The sequence below is a fragment of the Perognathus longimembris genome, chromosome 3 (genome assembly GCF_023159225.1).
Source record: "Perognathus longimembris pacificus isolate PPM17 chromosome 3, ASM2315922v1, whole genome shotgun sequence".
Lineage (NCBI taxonomy): Eukaryota > Metazoa > Chordata > Mammalia > Rodentia > Heteromyidae > Perognathus > Perognathus longimembris.
Window position 1 is genome coordinate 104037464 of NC_063163.1, and position 21386 is coordinate 104058849.

The following is a 21386-nucleotide window of genomic DNA, read 5'->3' on the forward strand; positions in this document are numbered from 1 at the left end:
TTCAGCAGGTTTCCGGTGCTTTTTCCTGTCATCTTATGTGGAATTGCAAATCCTAAAGATGTAAAGGCAACAAGGCTACATCCTTGTTTGTGATGGTAATATCCCTCCTCAGACTCATAGGGATGGATCTATTTTTAGTTATAGAATGACCCCTTCCCCACTCTCCAGAGCGCTCCGTTACCCTCCTCCCACTAAATTCATTGAAAGAGGTCCCCTGGGCCGGGTCTAGAGAGCATCGTTGCTTCCATAGCAACCAGATATTGGCTTCCTCTGTTACCATGGCACCGGCTCGGCCCAGCCGGGTGGTCGCTATGGTAACCGGAGGTGGTTCACGGCCGGCAGAGCGCATGCGCGCGGTGCCGTTGAGTCGCGCGGCGCGCCCGCGGGCCCCTCAGCTAGCCTCGACATGGCGCTGAGACGGCGACGAGGCGTCCGGGTCTGCGCCCGACTGCCCGACTTCTTCCTGCTACTGCTTTTCAGGGGTGAGTTGGCGCGTTTCTGCTGCTAGACCAGACGGAGGGTCTAGGGGCGAAGGGAGCCGATCGGGCCGGAGCGGCTGGAGCTGGTCCAGGCAGAATAGCGGTTCCCAGCTCCGGGGACTCCGGGGGTCCCGGGGCGGGGAGTGGGGGTGGGAGGCTGGGCCCTCGAGGGGCTCCCTCGCGGGGAGGTCCATCGCGGGGGACCCTCGGCCCACCGCCGGGCCCGTGTGAGGAGGGGAGTTCTCCGGGACGGCGGGCTGGTCCCCAGGCCTTCGCGAAGGACGGCGGCAGCTGCGGCGGCGTGGGCTTGGGAACTTGCTAGAAAACCCCAGGGAGCCGCGGGGTGCAGGGCTCCGGCGGTGCGGGGCCCCGTCCAAGCCCTGCGAGGCCTGGCCTGCTTCTCAGTCTCAGCCCTCTGGGGGACCTGCCCTTCTTTGGTCCCTTGCCATCGACTGAAGAACTGAACTGGGCAAAGCCGGCTTTGCTTTCCAGAAACACTTTGCACGGAGGGTATGAGGACTTTTCTTTGTCTCCAGGCTGGTGGAGGAGACTCGGACACCCCCCCCCCACTCCGCCCGAAATAGCATCTGGGCCATTTTTGATGAGGATAACACTGATAAACTTGAAAGTTTTGTTTCTCTCCTCCTTCCTCCTCACTTTTTTTTTTTTGAAATTACCTCATGATAGTATTTTCCTGGTCAGTTGGACAGAAGTTTCCACTTAGCATATATATTCCCATACATATACATATACATATATTCTCATACATATACATATATACTCTCATACATATACATATATATATATATCACAGACATATGCACATACACCCAAAGCACTTGGAAACCATTATTTCATTATCCTTTTTACAACAGCTGTGTGAGGTGGGTTTTACTAATCAATTTTCAGAGATTAATGGATAATCTTTCTGTGTTTTATTTTCCCCCAAGACGGCCTTCAGACTATGTAGCATCAAATTCACATTTGCTAAAAGTGTCATCCCGTGCAGTTGTTTACTCTGGTAGCCTTCCAGAAGTAACCACCATTCTAGCCTCTTTTCTGTCCTTAGGTCATCTGGACTTTTGGCTTTGTTGTTATCATCATCCCTTCAGGTTTTCAAAACAAAACAAACAAAACAGCCAAGAGATTGTGTGGGAGTGTGTGTGTGTGTGTGTGTGTGTGTGTGTGTGTGTGTGTGTGTGTACAGACTTCGGGAAGACAAAGCATTTTAGTGTTCCTCCTATGGAGATGCTCACATGGTGTCTTAAAAAGTAAGTGGTCTGGTCTGGGTGCATTAGAAACTGGGAAAAGGATGTCTCAGCACAGAGTTGGTGTGACCTATGCTTTGCCTGGAAGTTAACTTCCAAAACCAAGTGCAGTTGGGAGATGTAAGTTTCCAAGGGCTAGCCAGGGGACAAGAGTGTCAGGAATGTCCAGCTCCCACTGTGTTAGTCACACTGACACTGTCCTATTCACAGACTGGAACAACTCCCTATTGTCAAAGAGGTTTGTTCACATGAAAGTTTGCAGTTTTTATTGTGGACACATTTGGCATTTAACTTCAGGAATGAGTTTCCATTTAGTGGTTTGTTAAATAATCTCTGATTCTGCCTTCCCAGAGTGGCTCATTTTGTGGCTTTCTTGCTATAAGATACTGGGATTTACCTTCAAATTAATAGGAAATATCAATTTTGCGAACCAGGTCTAATGACAGAAAATCAAAATGGTAGGATGTAGCTTGAAGGGATATAGCTTGCTTATTTTTTTTAAAAAAAACTTTTTTTTTTTTGTCAGTTGTGGGGCCTGAACTCAGAGCCTGGGTGCTGTCCCTGAGCTCTTATGCTGAGGGCTAACACTCTACCACTTTTAGCCATAGTTCCACTTCTAGTTTTTGAGTGCTTAATTGGAGATAAGATTCTCATGGGGACTTTTCTGCCCATGCTGGCTTAAAATTGCAATCTTCAGTTCTCAGCCTGTGAAGTAGCTAGGATTGCAGGCATGAGCCTCCAGCACCTGGCTCTTTTGAAGTCATTTTTTTCTATTATTTGTTTTATATCCTAAGCATACCCAAAGGTGTTAATTTTTGCAAATCATATGATGTCCTTTTTTGGGTAACTTTTAGGAATTTTTATTTATTATTATTATTTTTTGGCCAGTCCTGAGGCTTGGACTCAGGGCCTGAGCACTATCCCTGGCTTCTTTTTGCTCAAAGATAGCACTCTGCCACTTGAGCCACAGCGCCACTTCTGGCCGTTTTCTGTATATGTGGTGCTGGGGAATCGAACCCAGGGCTTCATGTATATGAGGCAAGCACTCTTGCCACTAGGCCATATCCTCAGCCCCCTTTTAGGGCTTTTTAAAATTCAGTTTTATCAGTAAAAAGAAAACTTCCTTACATAATAGCAAACATTTCTTTGGTAATTATTCTTTGCTGGACTCTGTTAAAGACTTTAGATGAATTCATTTAATTTTGATTTGTGTGTGTGCGTGTGTGTGTGCGTGCCAGTCTTGGTGCTTGAACTCAGTGCCTAGGTACTGTCCCTGAGCTTTTATGCTCTAGGCTAGTGCTCTTAACACTTGAGCCGCAGCTCCATTCCTGGCTTTTTTTGTAGTTAATTGTAGATAAGAGTCTCATGACCTTTCCTATCTGGGCTAACACAGTCTTTTAAGAGTTTGTTGCTATGATTTTCCCCATCTTGTGGATGAGGAAAAAAAAATATGGAAAGATTGAGTCACTCGCTCATGGTGATAACCCATGTGCCTTAAATTTTGAAATCGTTGTGTTAGTAAAATTTTTAGGTATTATGTTTGACTGTGAAATTCTTATTATCGGTTAGTTTAGCATAATTGTCAAGTTTTAAAGCTGTGTCACTTCTATGTGAATTATTCCTTTGTTGAGTTGGTGACAGGTGCAATTCAGCTTTTCAGATGTTATGCCATATGTCTTTCTTGATTGATTAATGCAGTGTTTATTAAGTTCAAAATCTTATGTCCTAAAGAGAAGTATTTATTTAGAATTAAAACAATAATAGTTTGCATTCTCAGAGTAAGATAGTTTGTGTGCTAAAGAGTAACAGCACCTAAAACTCATAATTTCTAGGAAAACTTTGAGGAAGTGTTCCTATCTTCTATTTACATGTGTTTGGACACCTGAAACATATTTTAGACTGGCATATCATTTTATGTTGTTTCAATTCCTTTACAGTATCTGGTTGTTAAAATCATTGTCAGACTTGTACATTTTAAGAAAAACAACAGCAGGCCCTGGAAGCATGCACTACTTCAAATCAGCTGCTCATTCCCAAGTGACCTGTGAATGGGCATTTGTTCTTGATTACTACAGACCTGAAAGACTGGATAGAGAACCACTAGAGATTTTAATCATAAGTAACTGCAGTGTTACACCTAGACAGAGTTATAAGCTACCCAACACTTAATCTTTGTGGAACTTGCTCTTAAGGCAGCCCTGTAAGGTAGGTTTAAATAAATTCTTTTGGAAGAAACCAGACTAAGTGTACTTTCTGAGATTACCATGTAATGTAACAAAAGCAGCTATGGATATAGCAGCTGTTAGAGATCTGAAATTAGCAAGTTCTTTCTGCATAAATTCTTTAGATTTTTATGAAGCACAAGTGCACAATAGAAAAGAGAATGTGTGAATGAAGTTAGCATCTATAGAGTTAATGAAGTTAGATTCTCTCCCCCCCCTCCCCTCTCATTCTTTATTTCTTATGCCAGAACTAGGGCTTGAACTCGGGGCTTGGGCCTTGTCCCTGAACATTTTTGCTCAAGGCTTGTCTTGTAGTCTACCATTTGAGCCACAGCTCCACTTCTGGCGCGCGCGCACGCGCGCGCGTGTGTGTGTGTGTGTGTGTGTGTGTGTGTGTGTGTTTAATTGGTGATACGAGTCTTAGACTTTTCTGCCTGTGCTGGCTGGCTTTGAGTCATGACTCTTAGATGCTCAGTATTCTGAGTAGTTAGGATTACAGGTACAAGCCACCCAGCTTAGTTAGATTCTCTTTTAAAATGTGTTTAGAATGAGGTGCTATGAATACAAATATGTATGTGAATATGCTTGTTAGGATTCAATAAAAAATTTAAATTCTTGAATGTGACCTCTGAATTCTAGAAGTATATGAAACCATTTTCACTAGAGAATAAAGAGATCCTAAAAGACAGTTTGGGTAAGCACATTCTTTAACATTCAGTTTAGTATAGTATCCACCGTGGTACTCTATGTGGAGAGCTAAAGTCTCAATTTAGCGCCTCATTGCCACTTGCCACAGCACACAAAAACCTTTCAGAGAATTAGCCCTTGTGTCTGATGCTCCAGGTGAGTTTTTTGTGTTAGTGTGTTTTCTTTGTTTCTATAGTTTCTGTTGTGTATTAAGGAGTAATTAATATATACAACAGAAGTTACTGAGTTACTTGTATGGAAAACTTAATCTGTTTAATGAAATAAAGATCACATAAAGCCAGGTTCTGGTGACTCACACCTACCATCTTAGGTACTTAGGAGGCTGAGATATGAAGATCACAGTTCACACCCAGCCTAGGCAGACAAATTCTCTGGTTAACTAGCATAAAGCCAAAAGTGGAAATGTGGCTCAAAAAGCTTAGCAAGAGCATGAGACCCAGAGTTCAGGCCCCATTGTGGACACACACACACACACACACACACACACACACACACACATTTATAAACATTTTTCTTTATGTCTTCTTTCATTTACATAAGAGCATTCCAAGGTCTTATGGTTTAGCTTTGTCCGCAAACTATTACTGAAATTGAATTCTGCATTATCCATGCTGTATCTGATACCCTCCGTTCACAGTGATCCTTCCTCTCTTTAAATAATCACACACACACACACACACACACACACGAGTCTGTAGTTCATCTTAGTACAGCAAATAACCCTTGTTATGTGAGGCATTTTTCTTCATGTAAGGGGTACAAAGTGAATAAAGCATTCCAGTCCTGAAGAGCCAGGGCAACTGTCTGCTTGCTCAGTTGCACTGGGCTTTAGTTATTGGGTATATTATCTCAATGATATTTTAAAAATTCTTAGGGCCAGAAGCTGAGTTTAATCTCTTTTGTGTCTTTCCAGAGATGACCTTAGTAAATACTGCTTTCCTGTTTTTGCTACTTGAAAGCCAGTTAACATTGTTAAACCACTGCCGATACTTAATGTATCATAGTATTTCCAGTGGACCTAGGAACTTAGAAAAGCTTCAGGTTTTAGAGTGGTATTTCTTGACTTACAGTATATTATAATCTACTCTCTGTGGTTCAAAGGTTAAGAAGAAAACAAAAGGTGAAATGCTTACATAAGTTAAGTGACACATGCAACTACTAGTATATATTGTTGAGTTAGTTGCACAAGACATGAGGGAAACAGCCTAGGAGATACTCCAAAATGCCAATAGGTTCTGTTTGTGACTAGCAAGTCTTAGGACTGATTGATGTCTACTTTTATGTTTTTTGCCAGTTCTGGGCCTTGGACTCAGGGCCTGAGCATTGTCCCTGGCTTCTTTTTGCTCAAGGCTAGCACTCTGCCACTTGAACCATAGCGCCACTTCTGGCCGTTTTCTATATATGTGGTGCTGAGGAATCGAACCCAGGGCTTCATGTATACAAGGCAAGCACTCTTGCAACTAGGCCGTATTCCCAGCTCCTACTTTTATGTTTTGCTGGCCGATTCTTCTATTCTTCTTATTCTTTATCCTTTTGCCTATTTTTAAATTTTTTCCTTAATGAGAATTTTTTTTTTTTATCTAATGAGAAAAATGTGTTTTGATTTGGTTTTTCTAGTACATGCAATAGTGGAATTTTAGCTTTGGCACCAGCAAAGAAACAAACAGTTGGTTTAGTTTAGTATGATATATGTGCCTTTCTCTAGCTAAATTATCAGTGACATTGGATGAGGGAGGTACCCACTTGAAGTTCAGTGTTTGGTCATATATTCTTTGTGAGTCATTTGAGAGATTAGTTCTCACCGGCTTTTAGCTAGAAGAGCCAGCTGTGGCATCTTCAACAAATGATTAACTGGAAAAAGGAAAGAGCTGCTAAGAGTACTTTCTTATCACCCCTACTCCCACTCTCTTTGAACAGACAAAAGAATCTGAGTAATTGCTTTGTTACCTCTTCAGAGTCTCTGTGCCAGCCCGGCAACTCCTGTCATTTCTTTTTCCCGGGTTCTAAGAGCATAAAGTCAGATTGACTGCTATGGAAAGTTGGCCCAGAAGATGGTTCCTGAAGATAGATGTCAGCTAAGGTTCCCCATCTCTTCTTCCTGCCCACCACAGACTTGCCTGCTAGACATCTTTCTCAAGGAAAATATTTGTCTGTAGAATGAAGTGCAGCTTTCTGGAGCCTTACGGAGACGGCAACAAATCCCAATACAACTGCTTATTTTTGAGACAGGATCTTGCAGTGAAGCCAAGGTTGGCTCTCGAATTTTCCATTCTCTACCTCAGCGTCCCCAGTGCTTGATTAAAAGCACACACCACCATGGCTGGCCTTTTGGAGGATAAGTTTGATTTACGTAAGTGCAGACTGGGGGAAATAGAGAAGTTAAAAACCAGGCAAGTGGAGGAAATAATATAAGCCATGGTATGAACTTGGGAATTCATATATTGCATTTTGGAGAGTGAATTGTTACCATGATAAATAACAACCACTACCATTTATTGAATACTATGTTCCGGGCATTGCTCTGATTGCTTTATCTGTATCAGAGCAAGTTTAGGCTAATATAACAACCTGGATGCCCCAAACAGCATCCTGGAGATAGAAATGTCCAAATATACTGGCAGTTTTAGTCCCCATGAGGCTCCTTTTCTAGCTGGCAGATGACTGCTGTGTTTTTATATGGTGAGAGAGAGGTCTGACACCTTTTCTTATAAATGTCACTAATCTTGTGCTAGAGGCCTCCCTTCATGACCTCATATAAATCAAATTGCCTTCAAATGCCCCTTCTCCTCATACCATTACTTTAGGGATTAGGTTTATAAGATGAATTTTAGGGGAACACAAATATCCTATAGCACCGTGAGCTATCTTAATTTATTTCAGCAGCCAGTGTTTCAATGTGTGGATATTGAATTTGAGACTTGTGCAAGCTAATTACATGGCCCATGGTTATACCTAGTAAATAGAGGAGGCAGATTGTCCATTGCAGAGAACATGACAAGTAACAAAATTGAAATGCACTCTAAATACCAGCATAAAAAATTTAGGCTTTAATATCTATGTAAGATCTAGATATTCAGTAGTGATTTTGAATCAAGGAAGGTTTATGTACAAAAGGAGTCAAGATGATGGGAGAGGAAAGGCCATTTAGGAAGCTGTTAGAATAGTTTTAGGTAGCGTCCTGTAATTTCAGTCTCTTGACAATGAACTAGTATTTGTTTAATTAGTGGTTACCTTCCCCCTTAGCCCAAGGAATATTTATGAAGATCTTCAGAAACTGCTTATAGCACCAAACATTAAATATTACCAAACCCTCTGTTTTTCCCTCTACAAAACACAGAAATGTAGGGCCTTTTCCATCCTAACTTAAGGGCTGTGGCTGAAACTTTTGCAGTTTGAGGTGCAACAAAAAGTTACATTTTGTTTTCCTTCACAATTTCATGGACAGAAGATTTATTCCTCAGATGCCTTTTTTCTCAGTAAGTCAAGAACTTTCACCTTTTTTCCTTAAAGGTAGCAAGCACCCTAATTAAGGTAGCAAAGACCATAATTAAGTAAAACAGGGACTAGCTGATCATAGTGCAATGTTGATAGTTGATCTAATAACCCAGATACCTTCTAAGTGACTGAAGATCTGTAGACAGCTCATTACTGCATGTATTATAGTAGTAGCATAGATATGCTGGACAAAGGGCCAATCAATCCTGTTCTAGGCAAGACTGAGCAGAACAGTAGAAGATTTCATCTCACTATTCAGAATGATATACATTTTCAAATTTGGGAATTGCTTCCTTCTGAAAAAATTCTTTAATATTTCAGACTGTAGTTGGCCTTAAGTAACTAACACTGTAGATCAGGAGGACTACTATGTCTGAAAGTATCTTATTTTAATCTTGTTCTTGAAATGTATATTTACTGGGTATATAACTTTAGGTTGTAAGTTAGTTTGTCTTATAGCTTGGACTCTATGTGCCTTCTTGTCTTACTGCTGCAGTCACTAGCCTTACCTTCAATGTTTTCTAAAAAGGTTGCCTGGCTTTCTTTTTTCTAGTTACTTTCTGTAACAAAATTTTTTTCTTTTCACTATAAAATGTTACTACAGTGTGTCCAGGATGGATTTCTTTTTATTTTTCCAGTTGTTATATGTTGTGCTTTGTATATCTGTGAGTTTGCTTGTTCTCCCCATCTTCCTCTCTCTTAGCAATTCTCAAGGCATCTGTTCAAATATTGCATAGCTTCTATTCTTTTGGGACCCAGATTAAATGTATTCTGTCTTCTAAGACTGTTAATCTTTCCATTATAATTTTATATTGTCTCTATGCTGTTCTAGGTTTTTATTCATCTTTGTTTCGCAGCTAACAATGACTTCCAATCTATTATTGAAACAGTGCCACAGTGCTTTTTTTCCCATTTCTAAAACTTTACTTGGTTCTTCTTAGCATCTTTTTGCTTGCCTAGTTTTTCATTCCTTTAAAAATAATTTAAACATTTTATGTATAGCTTTTTTCTTTTTTCTTGTACTGAAGCTTGAACTCAGGACCTCACCCTCTTGCTTGACTTTTCCTGCCCACAACGGATGCACTACAACTTGAGCTATATCTCCAGTCCAGCTTTGTGTGGGTTAATAGGAGATAGAGTGTTGTGGACTTTTCTTCCTGATCTGGTTTTGAACCTTAATCCTCAGATCTTAGCCTCCTGTGTGTCCAGGAATATGGGCATGACCCATCTGTGTTCAGATATACACAGCTATTTTATATTGTCAATAAATATAGAGAAAGATATTTCACTTGAGCCATGCTTTCAGCTCCATGTCTGATATTTCAAATATCTGAAGTCTTAGGCATCAGTTTATTACTAATTGTTTCTTAGGATTTTTTTGTTTGTTTGTTAATGCCAGTCCTGGGACTTGAACTCAAGGCCTAGACACTGTCCCTGAGCTTTTTTTATGTTTAAGGCTAGTGCTCTCTCACTTGAGCTACAGCTTCACTTCCAGCTTTTTGGTGGTTCATTAGAGATAAGATTTCCTACCTGGCCTGGCTTCAAACTGCTATCCTCAGATCACAGCCTCTTTAGTAGCTAGGATTACAGGTGTGAGCCACTGGTTCTGTCAAGTATGCTTTTTTGAAGAGCATGCTTCTGTAGATGGTCCAGCCTGCCTCCCTATGTTAATGACTGCAATCCCTTGCTGGATCTCTGGTATGATGTAAAAGTTTCAGACTTTACAACCTTCTCATTGGCCAAACTTTTCAGTGTTCCCATTGAAATGTTAGGTGTTAAAATGAGCATTTGCTGTCAGGGTTCTCCAACCCTCCATCTTAATGCTTTCTTGGTTAACCCACAGCTATTTTGGTTTATCCTCTTAACATTTCCCAGTTCCTGTGATCCCAGGGATGCAGTGAATCTATGGTTTATGAAGATTCTACTTGCAGTTCAAAGGCCTTTTGTAATAGTATCTAATCCACTGTACTTCTGGAAACAGGAATCTCAATTTTATTTAACCTATTTTACCCTTTTGATAAAAACTAAGTATCACATATCCTCCTTTTTTTTTTTTTTTTTTTTTTTTTTTTTTGCCAGTCCTGGGCCTTGTCACCTGAACACTGTCCCTGGCTTCTTTTTGCTCAAGGCTAGCACTCTGCCACTTGAGCCACAGCATCACGTCTGGCCGTTTTCTATATATGTGATGCTGGGGAATCCAACCCAGAGCTTCATGTATATGAGGCAAGCACTCTTGCCACTAGGCCATATTCCCAGCCCACATATCCTTCTTTAAATGCCTGTTTTATGAAGATTTTTTTCTTCTTAGATTTAAAATATTTTCCATGCCTTGATGAGTATACACATCAAGTTCTGATCCTTGGGTCAGTTTTTCAGAAAAGCAGTCATCTACCATTCATTCAACAAACATCAGTTTGGAGAGTTACAGCTATGTATATTTGATGGTAACCTAAAATGACAAGTCACTCTGTTACAACAGCTGTAGGTTGGGACATTGAGAGGCAAAGGACAAAGGTAACTGAGCTTTCCAACTGAAATTCAGGACTCTGACATCTACAGGATGAAGTGCCAGCTCACTGAGAGGCCCAGCCCTGGGTACTGTGAGGACAAAACCCACCTATTGTATCTCAGGAAGGCTCCATTGTTTGTTGCCCTTAAGATGCTTTTCTGGGTAATGGAGGAGCACAGCACTGTGGGTATTAGGTATTCTGTACTTCCCATGTGATTTATGTTTTTGGACCTTCAAGAAATAACACTAGTTTTAAGCCAAATCATTTGAAAGTAATTTAAATCTTTTCATGTTATCACCATACATCCATATTTCTTCCTCTGGATTATTAAACAACTTTCCCTATGAATTTTAAATCCAAAGAAGTGTTTTTTTAGGCATATAAAATTTTTTTTTTGCCAGTCCTGGGGCTTGAACTCAGGGCCTGAGCACTGCCCCTGGCTTCTTTTTCCTGAAGGCTAGCACTCTACCACTTGAGCCACAGCACCACTTCTGGCCTTTTCTATATATGTGGTGCTGAGGAATAGAACCCAGGGCTTCATGTATAGGAGGCGAGCACTCTACCACTAGGCCATATTCTCAGCCCCCGTATAAGATTTTTAATGGGATAATTAAATTAGTTCATATTTATTCCTTAAAATTTTATTTGAGGGGTTTGAAGACCAATTAACAGGAAAGTTACTCTTCTGAAAGTTTAGACATGTTTTCGAGTGAGGTAAATGGTTTATAGCTCCCATTTGGAGGGACTGACAAAGTTCATCTTTCAGATCCTTAATGTTACTTGCTTGTTTTATATCTCTACAGCTTCATTTACTAGGTCTAGTGTTCTAAAAGTTCCTGTTGACCAGACATAGGTTATATGGACCTGTCATTGTCATCCTAGCTATGTGAGAAGCTGATGTTGGGAGGATTGTGGTTCCAGGCCAGCCTGAGCCAAAAAGTTGGTAAGATTCCATCTCAATAGAAAAAGCCATCGCTCCAGCTATGGTAGGAAGCTTAAATAGGTATATTATGGTCCAGACTGGTCCAGGCAAAAAGGGAAAGTCTATCTCATAAATAACCAGAGCAGAAAAGGGCTGGAGGTATGTCTCTAGCAGTAGACTACCTGCATAACAAGTATGAAACCCTCAGTTCAAACAAAAAATGAGTCCTTGTGTCTATCATGAAAGGTGATAGCTAGTTGAGTTGGCATTCTTAGTTTTTGTTGTTGTTGTTGCTCTGACAGTACCTGAGAGAAATAACTTAAAGAAGGAAAGATCAATTTTAGTTCCTGGTTTCAGAGATATTGTTCATCATGGTAGAGAGGACAGAACAGCTTCCATAATGGCAGTCAGGAAGCATAGAAAGAATGCTCATGCCTAGTGGTTGTTCTCTTTTATTCTTTCTAGACCCTCAGCCTATAAGATGGTGCCACCCATATTATGCACAAGTCTTCGTGCCTTAGGTTCAACCTTGTTGGAAAAGCCCTCATAGACACATCAAAAGTGTGCTTTAGTAGTCTGTAGTGCTTTCCCAGCCAATCAAGTTAATCAAGATTAACCTTCACACTTACGAAGTTTTCACTTTGACCATAATAAAGCTTAAATGTTGATCTGGGTGCCAGTGGCTTATACCTGTAATCCTAGTTACTCAGGACATCTGAGGATTGTGGTTCAAAGCTCACCCAGGCAGAAAGTCCCTGGAACTCTTATCTGTAATCACCAAAAAGCCAGAAGTGGAGCTGTGGCTCAAGCAGTAAGATACTAGCCATGAGCCAAAAAGCTCAGGGAGAGACCACCCAGGCCCTGAGTTCAATCCTCAGGACAGGCACAAAAACAAATAAGTTGGACAGTTTTTATGTTCTCTGGTAGTGCGGACTAAGCTTGGAATTTGTAATCCTCTTGAGTAGTTTCTTTTTTTCTTTTTATTTGTTTATTAATTGAACACAAATTTTTTTACAAGGTGTTGTGCAAAAAGGGTACAGTTACATAGTAGGGCAGTGTGTACATTTCTTGTGATATCTTACGTCCTGTTTTTCTATCCCTTCTCTAGGTCAGGTAGACATATATACAATATACAATGTATCTTGAGTAGTTTTTCAGTAAGAACAATTAGTTCAGTGTCTTTTTACAATATTAGCTGTGTTTTGAATACTTTATCAAAAAGGATGAAAGCTATTGTCTCTCCTCTGAAGTACTTTTATGCACATATATGAAAAATTCCCACATAGTATATTGGGGGATTATGACCTCCCCCTTCTCCTGGGAAGATTTTATGCATCTTTAGCTGAAAGCTGACCAAGTTCCCATGGGAACACAGATAGTTAAAGCACCTTCTGAAATAGGTGTTAATCCCATGTTGGCTCCATGAGTGGTATACAAAAGTATTATTTTATTATTCTGCAGTGAATGTTTGTCTTTCCATTAATTCTGTTGACTTGATTTTTCTGTTAGATTGTTTCATGTGTGATGGCTGCTAATATCAAACATCTGGGCATATTTTCTACACATTTCATCCTAAATCACTCTCTAGAGGTAGGTCAGAGTTAACATGGTGATTTGAGTTAAAAAAATCTGCCCGTGTTTTATTTATTTAATTAAAATATTTTGTGGGGACCAGGTCTAGTTATATGGCCCGTTGAACTTGAACTCAAGATCCTTTGACCTCAGCCTCTGAGCTGTGCCCAGCTTTCATGTAATTCTAAGGGTGCTTAATTCTTTTACTTTTGAGATATTTCATCTGTTTATACAGCTTCAAAAAGTGAGTGGATTTAAGCTTCCTGAGAAACGTAACCAAATGCTGAGATCCAGTTAATGCTGGAATTTCTCCCCCACTTATACTGGTCCCCACCCCTGACAGATTTCTCCCCACCCTCCCACTCCCCACTCCTTTTCTCTAGCCGAAGCTCTAGTGCCGAAGCCAGAACAAATATTTTCTCCTACTATTGTCCCGTGGCTAATATCCCACATGCTGTTAGAAAATTGCAGCAAACTGTCCCTGAGTGAGTTGAAAGTCAGGTAACTTCTGAGGATGATGTTTTGTGTTTTGTTCTCTCTTGAATTCACACATTTTACTTTCTGTGCCTTTCTTGCCAAGTACGTTTCCTACGTGCCAAGTAAATTTGTTGAAATTTTGGTTGTTTCTATTCTTACCTGTGAGCAGCACCTTTTAGCTCACATTTTTAAAAAGCTCTTCTAACAAAACTTGGAGGAAGAAAATTAACTGGAACTTAAGACCCCAGTTTTGAGCATAATGATGTATCTTCTTACCTATAGTGAAATAGTAATGGATTACTGATGTATAGCCAGGGCTTCTAGGGAAAGTACTCTTACTTTCAGGGAGCCTTCCCTTACATGTCTATATCACCCTTCCCAAAGAAGAGCTGGAATTGCATTCCAGAAAAATGTTTCTTTCCTCTTTCTTCTACAAGAGTAGAGCTGTGTAAAAGGAGGAATTATTCTTGTCAGTACTGTAGTTTGAACTTTATGGCTCTGTGCTACCTAGGCAGGGACTCTATGCCTTCAGTCCTTTTTTCTTCTGGTTATATTTTATTTTATTTTTGTGCCAATGTGGGCCTTGAACTCAAGGCATGGGGTTAACCTTTAGCTTTATTGTTCAAGGCTAGCACTCTACCATTCAAACCACAACTCTACTTGTGGCTTTTTGGTGGTTAATTGGAGATAATAGTCTCATAGATTTTCTTGCCTGGGCTGTTTTTGAACCTTGACCCTCAGATCTCAGCCTCCTGAGTAGCTAGGATGACAGGACTGAACCACTGGTACCTGGGTGCTCTGGTTATTTTTGAGACAGTCTCACCTTTTGCCATAGGCTGGCTTGGGCCTCAGTAGTATTTATATCTCCCTAATAGCTGGGGTGAAAGGCATATTCTATCCTGCCCAGCTTTGTTTTTTGTTGAGATGGGGGTTTTAGAAACTTTTTGCCCAGCCTGGTCTTACGACGCAATCCTCCTGATCTCTGCCTCCCAGGTAGGATGGCTACAGGGACCTGGCAAAAAGAGAACATTGACCACAAGACTTAGTTATCTTTTTCCTATTAGAGGATGATAATAAGATTTGTAACATAGTTTTTGGTTTTGTAGAATAGTTCCATTACTGACTTCTGAATAACCATGCACTGCCATTTCTCTTCTTCTGTTACTGTGATTTATATACGGCTAGTACAGATTGTCACTTTCCCTTCCTGTTCATTTCCAATTCTTTCCCCAACTCTCCAGCTTTATGGAGTTCTCTGTGAAAGCCTCTTTGTAGACCTCTAGAGGGAGGCAGTCTTCCTCTTCTTTTTCTGAATTTTTACCTATCTTGAAGGAGCACAGAGTTTGAGCCTCATATGACTCCTGAAAATCATTTCCTTTTCTCTAAAAATGACAGATCTGACCTGTAACAGTATTTTTCAAAATACTGATTATCTAAAGTTCTACCAGTATCTAGATATAACAAAATTAATAGTCATTAATACAGTTAAATAAATAGTTCAGGGCTGGGGATATGGCCTAGTGGCAAGAGAGCTTGCCTCGTATACATGAGGCCCTGGGTTCAATTCCCCAGCACCACATATACAGAAAATGGCCAGAAGTGGCGCTGTGGCTCAAGTGGCAGAGTGCTAGCCTTGAGCAAAAGGAAACCAGGGACAGTGCTCAGGCCCTGAGTTCAAGGCCCAGGACTGGCCAAATAAATAAATAAATAAATAAATAAATAACACTTTGCTCAGCTAAGAATTGTGTTGGGAGTGGGAGCACCTTCATTTTGGGTTAATGGGATGATTGTGAGGTGCTCATCCCTGTCATCTTAGTGTTGGAATGGCTTCTGGGAGTATTTGGCCATGCTGTTTGACTCCAAGGGCTGTGATAGGAAGTTTTTTAGGTTTAACTATGACTGACTGCCAGTGTAAGCTCTTGTAATGCCACAGCAGTGAGAGTATGGTGGAATGACCCAGTAATGAGCTTTCTCTTGTCAAAGAGGATTGAGGATTACTTTACAAGAACATTTGAAATACCCCCAAATACTATCATGTGAAGTGTGAAACTTAGATCAAAGGTTTCCCAGATTATGAAATGAAAGAAACCTTCCTAAACAGACTACATTTGCTTTATATTTTTTATCAATTATATAATAAATGCACAATACATTTACATCATGATACAATGTAAATATACATTTATAGTTTGTACTGATATATTACGCTAATTTAATATTTAATTATTGTAAATCTTTTTGTTGATTGCAGCTAAAGGAAAGTCTTACTCTGGTTTTCCCCAGATAATATTACATATAGGAAAGTTGACAGAGTACCAAGCAACTAATGAACGTATCCTGTTTGTAGATTTTTTTGTTATATTGCCAGCTTCCCCCCCCCCCCCAGGGGTAATGAATTTGAATTTGGGGCCTAGTGCTTGTTAGGCAGGCTGTATATCACTTGAGCCATGCCTCAGTCCTTTTTTTGCTTTCATTTTTCTGGGTAAGGTCTTGCATTTTTGCCCAGGTTTGTCCTTATACTCCACTCTTTCTACCTACTCCTCCCTCATAGCAGGGATGGCAGGTGTGTACCACCACTCTTAGCTTGAGATTTAGCTAACTTTTTCTTGCTAACAAGATAGCCTCCAAGTCTCTGCCTCCTGGCTGCCAGATTTTAAAATGTTTCTTTCTTGCAATTTCTTACTTTACTAGGGAGGGTCTCAAAATTAGATATGCTTCAGGCTCCAGTCAGACATATCGCAATCACAGTTGTTATTAATTTATATCATTTTGTGTTATATTGATCTACCAATGTAAATACCTAATGCAATGTGTTTTTTTAAATATGTATCTTGACTCTTTAATTAGTAACTTGGCCTCTGCTTCACTAGGAGAACAAATATGCACTTGTGAATATGAAATTATCTAAAAATGAAGAATCACTGAAAAGTAAAAATTGACAAAGCTGGCAGTACAACCACAAATCTAGAAAAACAGGAGTAGATCCAACATAATGGTATGACACATAATGGGTATGCAGGCACTTATGGCTAAGGGGGCTGTGCAGCTCAGAAGGTGAGTTTGGTCTTCAGTTGTAAGGAGAGGAGGCATTCACCACCTCCTACAGAGAGGCTAGCTAAGATTTCTATTCAAGTATATTCTAGCCTTGACAGATGGGAAACCAGAGACTGTGCCTCAGCTTTGTATATTTCAAGTCAAGAGACCTGAGTTGCACTTTGATATCCTGTAGTTGAAAGCTAAGTAATATTCTAATACTTACGAGTGTTGCTCTATAGAAAAGAAATTACAATACTTTTCAGGATTGTTACAGAGACCAAGTGAGTTTGTATGTGAACAAAGTAAGTTTTAAAATGTTATACAAATGTGAAATATTATCATCTCTGCTTTGCTTTCTTTTCACTGAGTTTTGAAGTTTCATCCATCTCTTGCTTCTCTTAAGACTTTTATTACAGTGTTAACTTGGAGGAGCTATCTCTATGAAAGTTTCCCTTGTGGCTTATTTTGATGAGATAGCAGATTTTAAAAATAATGTTTTTTCTAAGGTAGAAAAAATATTTTATCTAAGATAGTTTGTTGCCCCACGTTTTCCTACAAAAATAAAAATCTAGCTTTAAGTTTCATGAATAATGAGAAAACTTTCTGTAACATTCTTGGTTTTAAAAAGTAGTCCAGTGATTATTTATAGAAAAAATTAGACCTCTTATGCCTGAGGGAAATTTTCATGCATGAACTAGCAAACATCAAATAATAAGAGGTTTTAGTGGAAATTCCAGCATACTTTAAAGTAAAAGAGCTGCCAGTATAAATCATTAGGTCTGTATTAAAAATAAACAGCTTATTAAATGAATTGCTGTTAGGAATGGATGAAGCTAGGCATGTGGTCCCTGTCTGTAATTGCAGCACTAGGGAGACTGAAGCAGGCCTATCACTAGTTCAAGGCCAGCCTGGGCTAGCAAGACCATCTTAAAGCAGGCACACAGATAAAAGAATAGAGGACTTTAGGACAGAAAGTGCCATGTACTAGGTAAGCCGTTCATGTTCCATGCTCTGCTTCCACCTGAGAGTTTTAGTATTGTCAAAAATATTGTCAGTGAAATGACAATTCTGAAATTAATGCACTTGTAGTGTTAGCATGAAAGACATATACTTTTCTTCTGTAAATTAGAAAAAAGTAAGGATAATATGAAAGAAAAGAAAAACACTGTTAACCCAGGAAAAATTCTATTAACTCTACCAAGTGCTTTTGTATAATACTCCAAAATTCTTCAGGAAATGCTGAAATAAGTAATATGTGTGGGCCTTAAACCAAAGCATTATGGGCATTAAATCCTGTCTTAAATTTCTCTCATAGATTACATTTATATTAATTGTAAAGCATTCTAGGGCCTGGAAGTATTAACTTTTGCTCAATAGAGGCTCTCGATGAAGAGTAAAATCTTGGAATATGTCTTCTTATAGGCCTACCTACATAAGATACTTTAAAAGTTTTTTCCTTTTCCTGTAAAGGTCCTGCCAGGAAGAGCTGTCTTACAGCTCAGATCTAGCTACTCAGCAAATGGATTTATGGTCAGGAGACCCAGGTTTTGCCACCTTTGGTCCCAACAAATAATTATTTTCTTTTTGGATTAACTTTTCTACCCACAAAACATATATCCTTCTTGACTTACAAAGATCCATATATTTTGGAATTTGACAGCTGAAAGTCACTGTAAAGAGCTGTTCCTTTACCTCCACACAGTTGCTATTTGAGGCTGGATAATCCTTTGTTTTAGGCAACCATTATGTGCATTGCAGGATGTTGAGTAGTATCCCTAGCCTCTACAACCAAAAATGACTCCAAGTCTTCCTAGCACATAGCATGGTAGAGTTGGGACAGAGATCCAACCTTTTTAATGAATTCCCAGCCCAAACCCCTAGTTTCCACCTTAAACTAATTCAGTCCAATCCCATACTAAAAACAGTGGCATATATTTAAAAGTTAAACACTAAAAGATTGACAGAGGCTCTAACAAGGCTTTAATAATGATGTACTGCCCACTTGCTCCACTTAATCACCTCTAAGCATCAGGTGCTCATTTTGAAAGGATCTATTTGCCTAAGCCCTTAAACATTACAAAATGCCTGAGCAACACCTACTAAGAGCAGTTGAAATGGATGCTTTGGGAGGACTCAATTTGGCCTTGTCAGCTTTAGAACAACTTTAAGTTGTATGTGATGAATGGAATATTGATAAACCCAGCGAATCCCATGTTAGGGAAGAGTTCTAATACCCATTTGTCAAATATCTATGTGTTGCCTTAGGTTTACACTGAACTTTCTTGTATCTTCCGTTTGTACTAGATGTACTTTCCAATTTGTATATTTTAGTAAAGGCAGAATTCTACACATATAGCAAGTGACATTTAGTACATTTATGTTGGATCGTTTAATTCTATGTCTGATGTTTTATAATATATCCTAGGTTTTCAGTGTGCAAAAAATTCAAGATTGGCTAGGAAACATGAAGGAAAAGTCGTAAAAGAGGAACATGGAGTATGAAAGTTGAGTCATGAGTATGAAAAATGTCAGAAAAGAAACCTAATGTTAGGCAGGAGAGTTAAAAGCACTCAGGAAACACTGCTTTGCAGACAGGTCATGTTGTCAGAACATCTGGATGCTAGAGTACTTTCAAGCTCTTTGCCAAGGACTGTTCTGGATTTCAATGTGATGTGTCGAACAGAATTTTTACTTTGACCGCTATATAACAAAGCCATCTATCGTTTGAAAACCCTAAACTACTGTAGTGTTGAAGACCTTTAATACTTTGCTTTAAAGATGCTTTTTTCTTTTGATCTACTGAAATCTTTGACTTTAGATGTAATTTGTTATATAATATGATTCTGGAAATGAATAAATTCATAATATGGAAGAGCTTGAAGTTTTAAGACTTTGAAGTTTGAAGACTATACAATACAGAATATTAGACATTTAGAGTAATTATCTGGCAATATATGTGCTTGCTGTTTTTCCATTCCTCCTCTTTATATCAAAACTTCTGAAACCAAAGAATTGTCTAAGATTCTCACAGTTTGGGCATCCATATTCTTAGTGGTACTATCTACTAGAAATGTGTTGGAATTGACAGTTAGACCTTGTAGATTGACTTAGAATTTATTGATGGGTAGGTAAAAGGTTTGAGTTGCAGCTTAGAAAGTAGGTGGAGTGGAGGGACAGAAAGTTGTCACATGATTTATAGCCAACTAAGTCTATGATCAAGGTGTGTGTGTGTGTGTGTGTGTGTGTGTGTGTGTGTGTGTGGTGTGTGTGTGTGTGTACTGAGGCTCTAACTCAGGGCCTCCTGCTATTAGGGCTGGTGCTGTATCACCTAGGTATGCTTCCAGTTCCAAATCTCTTGGATTTGTCTGTTTGTGCTTGCTTCAAACATTGATCTTCAGATCTCAGCTTTCTGAGTAGCAAAGATTACAGGCATGAGCCACCAGTGCATGGCTGGTTAACCATGTTTATGCATCTGATTTATTAGTCTTAAATCTCACTTCCTAAAGGAAGCTTTCCTTCATCTCTCAGACTTGTACCTTGTAATGTACATAGTCATAATTGATTTTGAAGAATTAAAATGTTTATGCATGCATTATAAAACCTTTCTTTTTCTCTTTCAGATTCAAAGATTATAACCAGGGCCTCAAACATCCTAGATATGCTTAGTACTTAAGCTATACCCGTAACTCTGGAATATATTAGTATACAGAGTTCATGAGAGTAGGAATTGTTTGTTTTATTGCTTAGCCCCCAGAATAGTACATGATAGGTGTTCATTATTTGTTTGAAAGAAGAGTGAATACATGAATGAACAAAGAAATATCAGAGGCAATAGTCGGATTCTTTCATATATACTGCATTTGTCAATATGCTTCTGCACCCTGGGCTTTGCCAGTTGTGGATCAAAAATATTTTAAAATAAGTTGAACATAGATAGACCACCTTATGTCATTATCCCCTAAACAGTACAGCATACTATGTAAATCACTTTTACATTGTATTGATTATTACAAGGAAGCAGAGATGATTTAAAGTGTATTTGAGAGTTATGTAGATTAAATGTCAATTTATAGAAAGGAGTTGAGTGTCTGCAGGTTTGATGTTGGCTGAAGTCCTGGAAAAAATATCACACAGATAGCAATGTGCAAATATATGTGCTTGGTAGTGAATATCTGAAAGTCTAATGATCAATTATTTTGTCAAGAAGCGAATATCTATATTAAATGTGTTTGTTGGAGGCACTACTGTTTTTGACCAGGAAGATGGAGGTTCAGTTTACCTTCTTAGGTATCAGGATTGGAAGGTGGTTGCTGAGTCTGGTGCTCACTGGTTATTCCCTGCTACTTTGGAATTAGTTGACAGAGTAGGGAAAGTTCTCTTGCACAAGATTACTGTTCTCTCTGTCTTTAGTCTATATTCCAACTCATAGTCCTGAAATATCTGCATCAGAACTCTTTAATACATTTAGCCAGCCAATGGTGGTAATTGCCTTTAACTGCAACACTTGTTAAGCAGATGTAGGGGCGTCATGAGTTTGAGGTTAGCCTGGGCTCCCTATCACACACAAACAACTCTTAATATATGACTCTGAGATGTACCAAGGTGTTTGCTTTTCTTGCCATGACCACAGAAACTGAATAGGGCTTCCAACAAAAACCACCATCTTCTTCTCCGGGAAGCAAAATCAATTATCTTAG

The 21386-nt window shown here is 39.4% G+C and overlaps 1 protein-coding gene across 1 annotated transcript in view; it reads left to right on the forward strand.

Annotated features, from left to right (window-relative positions):
- The first annotated feature begins 278 nt into the window (after window positions 1-278).
- The window catches only part of Jam3 (junctional adhesion molecule 3), a 53716-nt gene continuing 32608 nt past the window's right edge, over window positions 279-21386 (forward strand). Inside the window, 2 exon segments of the mRNA XM_048343641.1 lie at window positions 279-333; window positions 336-482. Of these exon segments, the coding sequence (XP_048199598.1) occupies window positions 279-333; window positions 336-482 (202 nt within the window).